Here is a 13,647-nt window from a genome sequence, read left to right as displayed (position 1 = left end):
ACTACTGTAAATTGACTTAATTGACTTTAAGTTTTCTTAATTGACTTTAATTTTCTAATTTTTTTCACTCTTAGTTTATAATAACACAATTGATTTTTGTAGCTCAACCTTGTATCCTGTGATCTTACTGTGATCTTCAAGTATTGCTTTGAGTATCTGTTATTTTGATTCCTTACAATTTTCTAAGTATATAATTATGCCATCTCCAAATAGTTTTACTTCTTCATTTCTGATCTTTACAATATCTCTTATCTCTTTTTCTTGCCTTATTGCAATGCTAGAACCTTCAATACAATGTTAAGTAGAATTGGGGAGACTGGGCATCCTTGCCTTGCTCACAATCTTGGGGGAAACTCTTCAATCAAGTATGATGAAGTTTATGATGTAGTATTTTTTCAGCAGATGTCCCTTATCAGATTGAGGAAGCTCCCCTCAGTTTCTAGTTTCCTGAGAATTTTTATTATGAATGGATGTTGAATTTTGTCATATGCTATTTTTACATCTATGGAGATGATCACATGGTTTCTCACATTTCTGTTAATATGTTAAATTACACTGATTAATTTTTTAATGTTAAACCAAGATAGGGTTTTCCTGGGATAAACCCTACTTGGTCATCATTTTTATATATTGCTGGATTTAATTTCCTGATATTTTTTAAACATTTTACATCTACATTCACAAAGGATAGAAATTACCAAAGGGAAAAAAATTATAGACTTATATCCTTCATGAACTTAGTAAAAGAGTTATAGTAGTCTCATAAAATGAATTGGAAGGAGTTCTTTCTTTTTCTGAAGGAATTTGTGTAATACTGTAATATTTCTTCCTTAAATATTTAATAGAATTCACCAGTGAAACCATTTGGGCCTAGCATTTTCTTTCTGGAAAGACTTCTGATAATGGATTCAATTATTTCAGCAGATATGAAGTTATTCATATTTTCTTTTTTCTCTTGTGTCAGGTCTGGTAAGCTATATTTTTCACGGATTTTTTCCATTTCATTAAATTTGTCAAATTTACTGACATAAAGTTATTCATGGTATCCTCTTTTTTTTTTTTTTTTTTTTTTTTGCAGTACACGGGCCTCTCACTGTTGTGGCCTCTCCCGTTGCAGAGCACAGGGTCCGGATGCGCAGGCTCAGTGGCCATGGCTCACAGGCCCAGCAGCTCCGTGGCATCTCCAGGACCGGGGCACGAACCCGTGTCCCCTGCATCGGCAGGCGGACTCTCAACCGCTGTGCTATCAGGGAAGCCTCTCTTATTTTTTTAATGGCTGTAAAAATGTGAAGTGAAAACCTCTCTTTCATTCCTGGTATTAGTAATTTATATTGCCTCTCTTTCTTTCTTGATTAGTCAAGCTGGTGTTTATCAATTTTGTTGATCTTTTCAAGAAATCAACTCTAAGCTTTATTAATTTTCACTTTTTTTCTTTTTCTATTTTGTTGATTTTAACTCATATTTATTATCATTTTTTTCCTTCTACTGAGAACAGTTTCTCTCTTTGAAGTGGGAGAGAAACATGAGACAAGAAACAGAGAGTTGTAATCGAGGCCAGTAGGAAGTTCCTTTGCTAGCCCAAAGATTAAAGATTAATTTGCTAGCCCAAAGGTTAAAGATTTTAATTTGCTTCCTAGGTCTCAGGGCTTTTCTCCACAGGCTATGTGCTTTTGAAGAGAGATGTGTAACATCTCGAGGGTATGTCTCTACTCTAACATACTTGGCTATTACATACAGTAATGACTTCCCCATGCCTGCTAAGCCCTCACTCACCAGGGTGATGTCTTCTTGTCCCTTCCCTTACAACCATCCAGGGCTCCTTCCCTTCATCCAATAAGGTAGTCACATCTGGTTTAGAAATGGAAGGTCCTGCTTAAAAGATAATGTGACATGAAATTATAAGCCCCAAAGTCCTTAGGTTCAGATTTGGTTAAATTTATAATAAACGATAGATCAAAATGGTACTTTATAAAGCCTAAGAGCAAAGAAATGCCAGGTAGTTGAAGAACACTCATACTAGGGTAACCTCAGGACCACAAGGAGTAGACACCAGATGCGTAAGAACAGGCCTTAAAACAATTTAAACTCATACCTCATACAAGCTCTGTTGAGAGGCAGTCTTTTGTAATAGTTGAAAACACAGAATATGGATCCAGACTGCATGGGTTCATATCCTGCCTTTGTTGCTATGTTACCTCTGCAAATTATTAACATTTTGTGCCTAAATTTTCTCATCTGAAATAAGGATAATAATAGCATATTTCTCATAGAGTTGTTGTGAGGATTAATTAATAACATACAATGCTCAGAATAGTATGTAAGTATATGCAGTTATATGTATATATACACATAATATGTGTGTATACTAGCTATTAACTTTTATTGTTATCAATTTGCTGAGAGAATAAGAAGCTTCCTCAGACATCCTCAGATTCTTATTAAGATATTCATTTAATGTTGAATGCAAAGTTCTTAGACTTTAACTTTCTACGACAAAGCAAGTAGAACTGAATATGTCTGTTATAGGAAACAGAATGCACTTACTTGAGTTTTAGATGAACTTTGTGGATCCACCTCATACTATGTAAGTTCTACAGGCTCCTCTGATTTTTAAAGAGACTCAGAATCCCTGAGTCTAGGTATTCTCTTTGCAGGTGGATTATAAAGGAGGGTTAAGCATCTACATCAATTCCGAGCCTGGTTTCTTGGAGAATGCGTCTGTTGTAAAAAACCCAGAATTCAAACCCAGCCCCTTGAATACTAAGGAAACATGGAAACAACAGAGCCTGGAAAGTCTGAAGGACCTAGCCTGCTGAACCTGAGAGTGATGAAGTGTTAAAAGGAGGGGCCTACTTCCAACCTAAAAAAGCTTGCACCATTCCTTTGGAACAGAGAGAAAAATTTTATCTAGTTTCTCAAAACATAGTCCTGATATTGACAGAAGAGAAAGCCAGTATAATTGGGGATAAATAGCCTTACCTAGTGAGATGAAGTTGCTATAATTCTCCCACATGACATCCCTATATAAGTCCCTCTGAGCTGAGTCCAGGAATTCCCATTCTTCCTGTGAGAAGTCTATGGCCACATCTCTGAATGTCACTGAACCCTGAAAAAATAAAACTCATGGATAACTTGTGAAAATAAATGAAATATTTTTTAAATGGAAAGAGGGATCAATGATTGCATTGCAGAGAGGGAGGGAGCACACAGCAAGCAAATTTATGACATGTGTAAGGACAGTAAGAAAATTAGTATCACTGAAGCATAGTGCTACATGCCTTGAACAGTCCTGTGAGTGCAAATAAGATTAAATTTTTACCCAAAAATATCTGGAAAGGAATAAAATAACCAAAAGAAGTTCCAATTAAATGAAACAGTGCACACAAACCCTCTGCAAGCTGTATCTCCACCACAAATTCTTATGAAATATGAGGTCTTCTACCTTCTTTCCCCTTTACTGATCATGAAAAAACATTGATAAAAATGAAATGTACTATGAAATCTCTAAGAAAATAGACTCAAGTTCACCATAAAGTCACATTTTATTATAAGCATCTTCCCTGTTACGACCAATTCTTTAGTAAATTTTTAAAAATTTGCTACATGGCAGTCCACATTTCAAATGTATTAAATCCAATCTTTTTTTCCTCTCTCTTTAGATGTCTGGATTCAATACAGTCTCAAAAATCTTCCTCAACTCTCACATTCTACTTTATCTATTACTTATGCATCTGGATGATCTTCTTACTATTTATCATCCATCATCCCTCACTGAACATCTTTCCTCATTCCTGAGTTAGAGGATACCGAATGGTAAAGGTATCACCCTGGACCAGTGGTTTTCAATGATGAGTGATTTTACTTCCCAGAAGACATCTGGCCATGTCTGGAGACAATTTTGATAGGCACAACTAGGGTGAAGGGGTGTGAGTGTTAGAAGTGTCTAACTGGTAGAGGCCAGGGATACTGTTAAACATCCTACAATGCAGAGGACAATCCCCCACAATAAAATATTCTCTGGCTCAAAATATTAATACAGTTGAAACTTGAACAACACAGATTTGAACTGCGTGGTACCAGTTATATGTATATTTTTTTCAATAGTAAATACTACAGTATTATGCAATTCTTGATTGGTTGAATCTGTGGATGCAGAACTGCATATGATGAGGAATTCCAGATATGGAGGAACGGCATATACAGAGGGCCAGATTTTCAACTGCACAAAGGATCAGCGTCCCTAATCCCTGCGTTGTTCAAAGGTCAAGTGTAGTTCCAAGGTTGAGAAACCCTGCTCTAAACCAGCACATCCTGTAAAACTACACGATGGACTCTGCTCCTATTATCCTTCTCTCAGGGGTTCCTGGAGATGATTCTTCCTCTCTGTTTGCAGTTCTGTTCCAATCACCTCCTACTCACCCCATTGCTGAAGGAGGGATCCCTCACCCTAAATGGTATGAGATGACTGAATATCCGACACCTGACAGATGAGACTGACAGCAGGTTATTAGTCACATATACTCACAGCCCGGGAGAGGAAGACACCACACATCATGCAGGGCCACACAGGGGTTGCACTCAGGAATAAGGTGAACAAGCAGGATCTGTGGGAGGCAGGCTTTATAGTAAAAAGAGGATGAGGGGTCCCTGGCCAATGCAGGAGGATGTGATGAGCTTGTTTGAATAATTCTGTGGGCTGGCAAGGAGGTGAAACCTATTAGGTTGAAGACTAAGAGGGGTTTAGCTGGTCTAGCTGATAGGGAAACTAGCCAGGTAAAGAGTCTTTTCCATCGCATGGGGGCCACATCTGGGGAGAGCAGCGTACTCTTGGTTAGGTCTGATAATATATCAAGGCAGCATATGAACTTTTAGGCCTCACAATACAAGGTCGCAATCATCTCCCTACCTTATCCACCCAATCCTAAAAGCCTTACATACCATAAGATCTCAACGCATACAAGGACTAAGACCAGCCAATACTAAATCTCATCTTATGTACTTAAAAAATTCAGGTCTGTGGAGAAGTTTGGAGTTTTCCCTATAAGCAGTCAAATAAGACCAAATTCTCTCTTTCATCAAACCACAAGATCATCAAGGAGTGTTCAAAACAGGGATCTCCCATTTAATATTAATAATCCATTCTTGAAAATCAAGACATTCTAACACTATTTTCCCACCATTTTGTGTGGGTGCCTATTTTCCCATCATTTTAAAGCAAAGAATTATACTGCATTATATATCAATTCCAACCCTCCAACTAGCTTCACATTTCCCACAGGACAGAATTAGAGTACACGTGGGTCAGTGCACACATGATATCTCTGGCTTTAGTACTTTCACTGTCTCTTACCAAATTTTTTTTTCTCACTTGCTTTGCTTCTTTCTCTACAAGTTTCTTCAATACTTTTCCAACTTCTTAGGAACTCATTTTACAAAATGACAAAAACAGGGGTTACATGTGAAGTGCACTTTGCAAATGTGCTTCCAAGGAGAACATAATGGCAGGCCTGGCTCACACTCTGTATGATGCTCTGAGGCCTCCCTTATCACCAGCAGTACCACTTATACACATCCCCTTTAATGATATCTGCATGCATTTCAAAACATCTGCAGATGGTTCTGATGATCCAGCAATTGTATTTGGAATATAGCAAGACTTCCTACACATTGTTTTCTGTTTTAAAAAAAGTTACATTGAACTATAAAATTTCACTTACATAAAGTTCTAAAAATAGGCAACATTATTGTATGGTTTTCAAAGTCAGGATTACATTTGGTTACATTTGGACTGGGTAGGTAGAAAGTGACTGAAAGGGGGACACGTGAATGCTAGTAATATTCTCTTTCTTGACCTGAGTGCTGATAGCATAGATATACTCAATTTATGAAAATTCATTCAGCTGCACACTTCTGATTTGTGCACTATTCTCTATGTACGTTATACAGCAATACAAAGTTAAAAACACTTTTAAAAGATGTCAAATTGTGTATCGGGGATGTCAATTTTTCCCATATAAAACTAGGCCCCAAATCACTGTAATTCAGAGAAATATGCTTTCTCTGAAGTTTAGGTATTAAAATCAAAAGCTAAAATCAAAAATGTTAACGGGGGGACATTCTGCAGAGAATACCCACATTCTTCTCAAGGCATTTCACTTTTGCTCCTTGATGACTCTTGACAGAAGATTCTGTAGATAGGAGATGGTCCACATTAGTGGAAAAAAGGGAAGGGGGCACATAGGGGACACTGGGCTATTTGTCCCTAACTCTGACAGGAATGAGAGGAACTAGAGTGGGTTCTTGGATGGAATTCTGTTAAATAGGAAGTTTCAGGATAATATTCCTTATCCTGAAACATGGCCTAGAAATTGGCAATATTTCAAAAATGAAGAAGAAACACCAACTTACATGGGCCATTGTTTCCAACTGCAAGAACCGGTCAGTCCTTTTCAAGATTTCTCTGTTGGAGAACTAGAGTCCAGATAAGCCAGATCTGGAAGAAGAAAAAGCAGCCATGAAACCAGATGTGCCTCAGAGCTCCCAAAATGACTTATGTTAGTATGAGCTTTTTTTCTCTTCCATTCCTGCTTCCAAACTACTCTTCACCGTTATACCCACATTGCTCTGATACCCAACTGGAGGAGAGTATAGGGAGTCTGAAGAAATCCAAGCCCTGACAAAACTCAGCTAAACAATAATGATCTTTGTACAGAGCCCAGATACTTTAGCGGGAGGATTTCTATCCAGTTCCCCATCTGGCAGTGTGGATCTGGTCCTGACACTGGATTCCTCAGACTTGTCCTGAGCAGCATCTCCCCTTTCCAGTACAATTTTTTCAGGGCTGAGAAAGGGCCACACCATCCACACAGAGCCTCCTATGAGCCCCAGGATCCTGCCTGAACCTCCTAAACACAAAGACTGAAAACCACACAGATCGGGCCTGGCAGCTCCTGACACTGTAAAGCTGCACTGGTCTTTCCCTAGCCCGGACAACTCACTACTCTGTTTCCCAGTCAGAACCTCTCACACCATGACGTCCTTTTCCACCCCCTCTTTCAGTAGAGGATTCATGATTGTTGCAGTTAGTCAACAACAAACATTCATTGAGAAATTTCTTGTGATGGCTGCTTTAGGTACATCACTCAGCATTGTTCTGCAAAGTAGTTCCTCTCTCCTTTCCATAGTTCAGAAAACTGATGCTCAGGGGTCAGATCATTTGCCCAGATTCAGTTATTAAGTGGCAGAGCTTTGTTTTGAGTCCACATTTCTCTAACTAAAAAGCCATCTTTCAACTTTGGTTTTTGCCTCTGAAGGGTAGAATTTCTACTTCACTGAGAGAAACCTGAGCAAGGGCAATTCACTAAAAAATAGAAATAACCTTTCAAAAGATACTAAACCTCACTCTAATTAACGAAATGTGTTTAAAGCAACCAAAAAATACCTCTTTACAGCGACTGGATTGGGAGATCTAAAAGATCTAAAGACTGATGATATTAGCAAGGTCACAGCACACTAGGTTGGTCCAAATTTAGAACTGTGTGAAACAGCATTTAAACCCCATAACGCTGTAAACCAGAAACTCCACTTCTGGGACTAAAGGAACTATTTGCACATGTACATAGAGATGTTTGCAGAGATGTGTGAACAGATTTGGTTTATAATGAATAAAAGCTGAAAATAATTAAACTGGGGAATGATTAAATAAACTGTAGTGTGGCCTCTTGCCTTCCAAGATGGCCCACACTCTGTCTATGAAGTGTGTATCTCCCTGAATAAACCTTCTTTCACTTTACTATGTCTTGCTCTTGAATTCTTGCCTGCACAAAGCCAAGAACACACACTTGGCGGCCATCCCAGGGACTCAGACATGACTTGGGATGTGACCATCCTCTCGCACCCCACTCTCTTTCCTGCAACATCTTTTCTGGCACCCAATGCAGGGCCTCAAAGGCCATAATCTTGATCCGCCTACTGGGCTATGGCTCCCCTCTGAAGGGTGGCTGGGACTCATCCTGAGCCATGTAGATTCAAGTAGCCCGTTAAGTGGCAGCTGACGTCGACTGCAGGATCTGGCAGAGACCAGTTCTCTGGCCGTGAAGAAGCGCACTGAGGCCAAGGCTTTTCCCCCTCAGTCTTTCTCATTCTCCTATTGCTCTATCTCTTTGGACTTGAAAAGATCCACCCAGACGACCACCAAACATCCAAATTAAGACTGCGTGGCAAGTAACTGACAACTTGGTTGGGTCTAAAGAACTCCTGCCAGGGGGCTAACCTGGTGGTGCAGTGGTTGAGAATCTGCCTGCTAATGCAGGGAACACGGGTTCGAGCCCTGGTCTGGGAGGATCCCACATGCCGCGGAGCAACTAGGCCCGTGAGCCACAACTACTGAGCCTGCGCGTCTGGAGCCTGTGCTTAAGGCCGCGATAGTGAGAGGCCCGCGCACCGCGATGAAGAGGGGCCCCCGCTTGCCGCAACTAGAGAAAGCCCTCGCACAGAAACGAAGACCCAACACAGCAAAAATAAAAAAATAAATTAAAAAAAAAAACACAAAAAAACTGTAGTGCATCTATACCACTGAAAACCATGCAAAGAGTAAAAAGTGATGATGTTGCCCTAACTTTGATGAAATGGGTAAAGCCAATATGTTAAATACAAAAAATCCCAGCATGTGTGGCCTTAAACTATTTTGACAGAAAAAAAAAAATCACATGTATGCCTAGAAGGACCAGTTAAAATGTTTACAGTGGTAGCTCACAACACTCACCACCATATTAAAAACAGTGTGACCCTAAAGTATGCAAATACTCCAAAGAAGGGAAAGACTTTCCCAATTCAAGTTTTCTTCCAGTCTTCTATTGAAGAAAAAAGTTCAGGATACTCTAAAAACAGCTGTTGTTTTTCCTGAGTGGCTCTTCTTCTTTACTTCAGCGTCTAATTCATGATTTAATCATGAACCAACTCCATGATTTAATTTACCCATATGTTAGAGTACTACCTAGAAAAGGATGACGAAGTCTCTCATATCTTTTAGGCACTGATGGCAGTCTCATGGCTGCTTCCTTTCACAGCGTCCTGACAAATGGGTTTCTTTTGCTTCTGAACCAATCCTTTGGGCTAAGATGCCTATGAAGCCCTCCAACTGCTATTAGATCTTCTTGTCCTATTTTTCTAACCTTGCATGTAACATCATTAAAATAAAAATTGTAAGGCATAAATCTTACTGTATGAAATCCTCCGTTTACAGAGACCTCAAAGCTATAATCTGGACATAACTTGACAGTGCTTGCTGTCATCATCTTAATATCACCCCCCTCATGATGGATTACTGAGTAAGGTGGGAAGGATTTGTTCAAGTAGATGTGATGATGAGATTTGGTATACTGTTGTAATTACTAACATAGGCTTTTCTGTCAAACTTCCAAGATATAAATCTCAGCTCTGACAGTTATTAAGTGTGTTACCTTGGATATGTTACTTAACTTTTCAGCCTTAGATTCCTCCCATATAAAATGGTGATAACTATAGATTCTATCCCAAAGCATTGTTATGAATATTAAATAAGACACTACATATAATAACACACTAAAGTAGCAAATAAACATTTAATAAACGTCAGCTATATCACTGAAGATGAAGAATACTACATACTTCTTCCCACAGTTATTAAAGAAAATTCTCTTCTGAGCTTTCTTTTTTCTTCCACAAAAAGTTTGAGCTTCTCAGCCCCGCTCTTCCTGAGAATGCTAATAAATTTCAGAGCTTCAGACTGATAGGCAATTCCTCTTGATTAACAACAATTTACAAAGGGAGGGTATGTGGATGAAGCATACATGGCAAAATCCTCATAATTTTTGGATCTGGGTGATGAGGAAAAACATGGATCACACTTTAATAATATCAACGAAATCTACTGAGTACTTATGTATCAAGCATTATCTGAGGACCTTACATATATTAATTCACCTATTCTTAGCAACCCTACACAGTAGGTTCTATTATTATCCTCTTTTTACAGATGAAGGAACTGTGGCACAAAGAGATGAAATAAATTGCCCCAACTTCACCCAGCTCTAAGGGTGAAGGATTAGGATTAGCACCCTGATAATTTGGCTCCATAACCCATATTGCAACTATACTAAACTGCCTGTCATAAGACCACATAAATATGTGGCCTGAAACAAACTCATGCCGTCAAAAACCTCAAACCAATTTTCAAATTTCTACTGATGTTTCCCTTCCCTCCCACTAGTAATCCCTTGTCTTGTTAACACAGAGCTCTCTGTTAAAAATCTATCAACTTACCACTCCTAAAAGCTTCAAAAGCATAAGACCCTGTCACCAATCAAACCATCTCCTATCTTTCCCTGCTTTTGACCTCAGGGCAGTGGAAAAGATCAAAACACCTAGTGTATGATTCCAACTAAACTGTAATAAATAAATCATAATAAATCACAGCCTAAAATAAAGCTCTGGGCTTCCCTGATGGCGCGGTGGTTGGGGGTCCGCCTGCCGATGCTGGGGACACGGGTTCGTGCCCCAGTCCGGGAGGATCCCGCGTGCCGTGGAGCGGCTGTGACCGTGAGCCGTGGCCGCTGAGCCTTCACGTTCGGAGCCTGTGCTCCGCAGCGGGAGAGGCCACAGCAGTGAGAGGCCCGCGTACCATACACACACAAAAAATAAATAAAGCTCTACAGTTAGCCTCCCTGCATGAGGTTTACCTGCAGACCATTCAAACTATTAGAAAGCAGCAGCTCACAGGTGGAATTAGACTGCCAAATGTTCATCTGAATAGCCACTGGAGAGGAGAGGATACCCTTGGTGGAGGTGGGGGGGACTCTACCCTCATCCTCTCCACCATTCACTGGGAAGGAAGAACAAAGTACCACGCCAATGGATAGGATATTCCGGTATTAAAGCCTAACCAACTGAAGACTACCTGTAACAATTCTGTACAGTCCAACAAAATAAGATTTATTGACTCAAGAGAGGGAGGAAATTCTACAGGAATGGCTGGAATGTGATGGAGGAGAGGGATAAGAAAAGCTCTTTTGTAAAGAGCTGAATTCCAGCTGAAGGATTCTGAAGAAGTGGGGAACCATACTTCAGTGACTGCTGCTTCTGAGGTGAGAATAGGAGCGGCAGGGATTAATTGGAGATTAAGTGCTAGAAAGTGAAGTGAGGGTAATTTAGTAACTGGGTATCCCCAGTGATAAAATAAAATCAGCAAGGCAGGTCTGGGGCAACACTGGTAAGAAAGCTATAAGCTCTCAAAAAGGGAGTCTTTATGGCATTTTACAACTGCTGCATGACCTGGGCAGAAATAATGTTTTCTATTAACTCTGCAGCTTGCTTTATCTGTCTATCCTCTCCCATCCAGATTAATGGCAGGGCCGCTTTATCTTTTTTCAGTCCGACCTGATTTTTCACTCTTTCACAGGAGAAGCAAACGTCCCCACGTCTAGAAAAAAATAAAAATTACATTTCATGGAACAAAGAGGAAACATAAACATATATATAATTATATACATATATATACACACACACATATATAATTGTATATACATAATTATTTTCTCCTTTCTGACTCCATTCCTAAAGATCAGCAGGTTGGGGGACGGAGACGGGAATCTGGACACATTGCGCCTTTTTCGGAGCTCAGCCTGTCCAGATTAAGGACACACCCCCGCTACCACATTTGCTCCCGCCATCCACCACACACATAACCCGATGGAAGTAAGAGGGAGCCTGGGGAGAAGCTGACCCTTCTGGGTGAGAATGGCCAGAGTACAAAGACCAGGGCTGGAATACGTCTCTGAGTTCTCAAAAGCTGCCTTGGGAGGGAGCTCTGGCTAAGCTGTGGTTCTGAGAGCTGTTGTTCTGCGTCTTTTTGTTAGGGGCCTTCACTGTGAGGTTCATAAATCTAACTCGGAGCCATTCTGGGCCGCTGCATCTGTGCGGCCCTGAAGCAGGAGGACAGAGGACGCACCAGGGTGCCCAGTGTCCAGTCAGCGTCACAAACTACACAGTCACTTCAGCCCAGTGCACACAGAGGGCCGCGCCGCCCCCGCGCCGCCCCCGCGCCCATTTCCTCAATGCACAAGACCAACTCACCTCTCCGAGCCGACACCAGCAAGGAAGCCGGAAGGAAACTAGGTGCAGAGGCTTGTGGGAAATGTAGTCCCGGTAGGGAGGGCCTGGTCCTCGCCCCAACGGGCTGAGAGGAATGCGCAAGCGCAGGCGCGAGCGATTGGGGCGGGAGCGGGCGGTGGACCTCCGGACTTGGATTTTATGTATTAGTTCATAGATGGAAGGATTTTTCTCCTCTCAAAAAACTTTAGAAGTTATCTGAAAATATCTAGGCTAATCTTAAATCTCATTTTTCGAACAGCAAAATATGTATGAAGTAGGAGATACATGAAAACTGCGATTGTGGATTTGTCTGTTTCTACCTTTAGTTCATTCAGTTTTTGCATCATGTATTTTGAAGCTGTTATTATAGCATACGCACATTTATGATTGTTTCTCCCCAATGAATTGACCCTTCTATTATGAAACATTTCTCTGTCTCTTGTCTTTTTTTTTTTTTTAACATCTTTATTGGGGTATAATTTCTTTACAATGGTGTTAGTTTCTGCTTTATAACAAAGTGAATCAGTTATACATATGTTCCCATATCTCTTCCCTCTTGCGTCTCCCTCCCTCCCACCCTACCTATGCCACCCCTCCAGGCGGTCACAAAGCACCGAGCCGATATCCCTGTGCCTCTGTCTCTTGTCTTGACATCTGTTTTATCTAATATTAGTAGAGTCACTCTAGTTTGCTTGTGCTTACTGTGTGCACAAGTATATCTTGTTCTACCTTTTTCCCTTGAACCTATCTGTGATTACATTTTTTTTTTTTTTTTTTTTTTTTTGCGGGACGCGGGCCTCTCACTGTTGTGGCCTCTTCCGTTGCGGAGCACAGGCTCCGGACGCGCAGGCTCAGCGGCCATGGCTCACGGGCCTAGCCGCTCCGCGGCACGTGGGATCCTCCCGGACTGGGGCACGAACCCGTGTCCCCTGCATCGGCAGGCGGACTCTCAACCACTGCGCCACCAGGTAAGCCCCTGTGATTACATTTAATATACATTTCTGGCAGATAGCATGTAGTTTGGGTTTCACATTTTTTATCCAGTGTGGCAGTCTTGGGGCTTTTCACTGAAATATGTAATCAATTTATATTGATGTAATTATTAATTTGTTTGGATTTATGTTTACTGTTTTGTTGATTTCTATTTGCCACATTTAAAAAAATTAACTATTTCTCCTTTCCTGCTTTTTTTTGAGGGGGTTGATTAATTTTTTCTGGTATATTTGAATTCTGTTGGCTCTTCAGCTATACCTCTATGCATCTTGTTAGAGGTTGCTCCAGGGATTAAATATGCATCTTTAATATAGTTTACACTAGAATTAATATCATACCACTTCATGTAAAATATAAGAACCTGTAACAATATCATTTCATTTGCACTCCTCATTCTTTTTATTTTTTTGGCCACACTATGGGGCATGACGATCTTAGTTCCCCAACCAGGGATTGAACCCACACCCCATAGGGGAAGCATGGAGTCTCAACCACTGGATCACCAGGGAAGCCCCTGAACTTTTT

General features: G+C 40.6%; 1 protein-coding gene across 24 annotated transcripts in view; it reads right to left on the bottom strand.

Annotated features, from left to right (window-relative positions):
* ZFP14 (ZFP14 zinc finger protein) overlaps positions 1-12,176 on the bottom strand; it is a 35,694-nt gene extending 23,518 nt beyond the window's left edge. Inside the window, exons 1-8 of one of the 24 annotated variants that reach the window (XR_007474118.1) lie at positions 12,112-12,165; positions 11,416-11,458; positions 6,409-6,493; positions 6,136-6,188; positions 2,980-3,106; positions 2,545-2,718; positions 2,093-2,235; positions 1,774-1,869 (exon numbers count right to left, since the gene is read on the bottom strand). Coding sequence is in view for 18 of the 24 variants with exons in the window: in XM_049702973.1 (XP_049558930.1) it covers positions 1,774-1,872; positions 2,980-3,106; positions 4,526-4,555 (256 nt within the window). In the remaining 6 variants the exon portion in view is untranslated. The other 23 variants (XR_007474117.1, XM_049702989.1, XM_049702991.1 and 20 more) reach the window with 23 other exon arrangements.
* Between the last annotated feature and the right edge of the window lie 1,471 nt (positions 12,177-13,647).

This window comes from Orcinus orca, chromosome 20, assembly GCF_937001465.1.
Source record: "Orcinus orca chromosome 20, mOrcOrc1.1, whole genome shotgun sequence".
Lineage (NCBI taxonomy): Eukaryota > Metazoa > Chordata > Mammalia > Artiodactyla > Delphinidae > Orcinus > Orcinus orca.
Note: the sequence above shows the minus strand (reverse complement) of the source record. Positions and strands in the feature narration are given on the sequence as shown.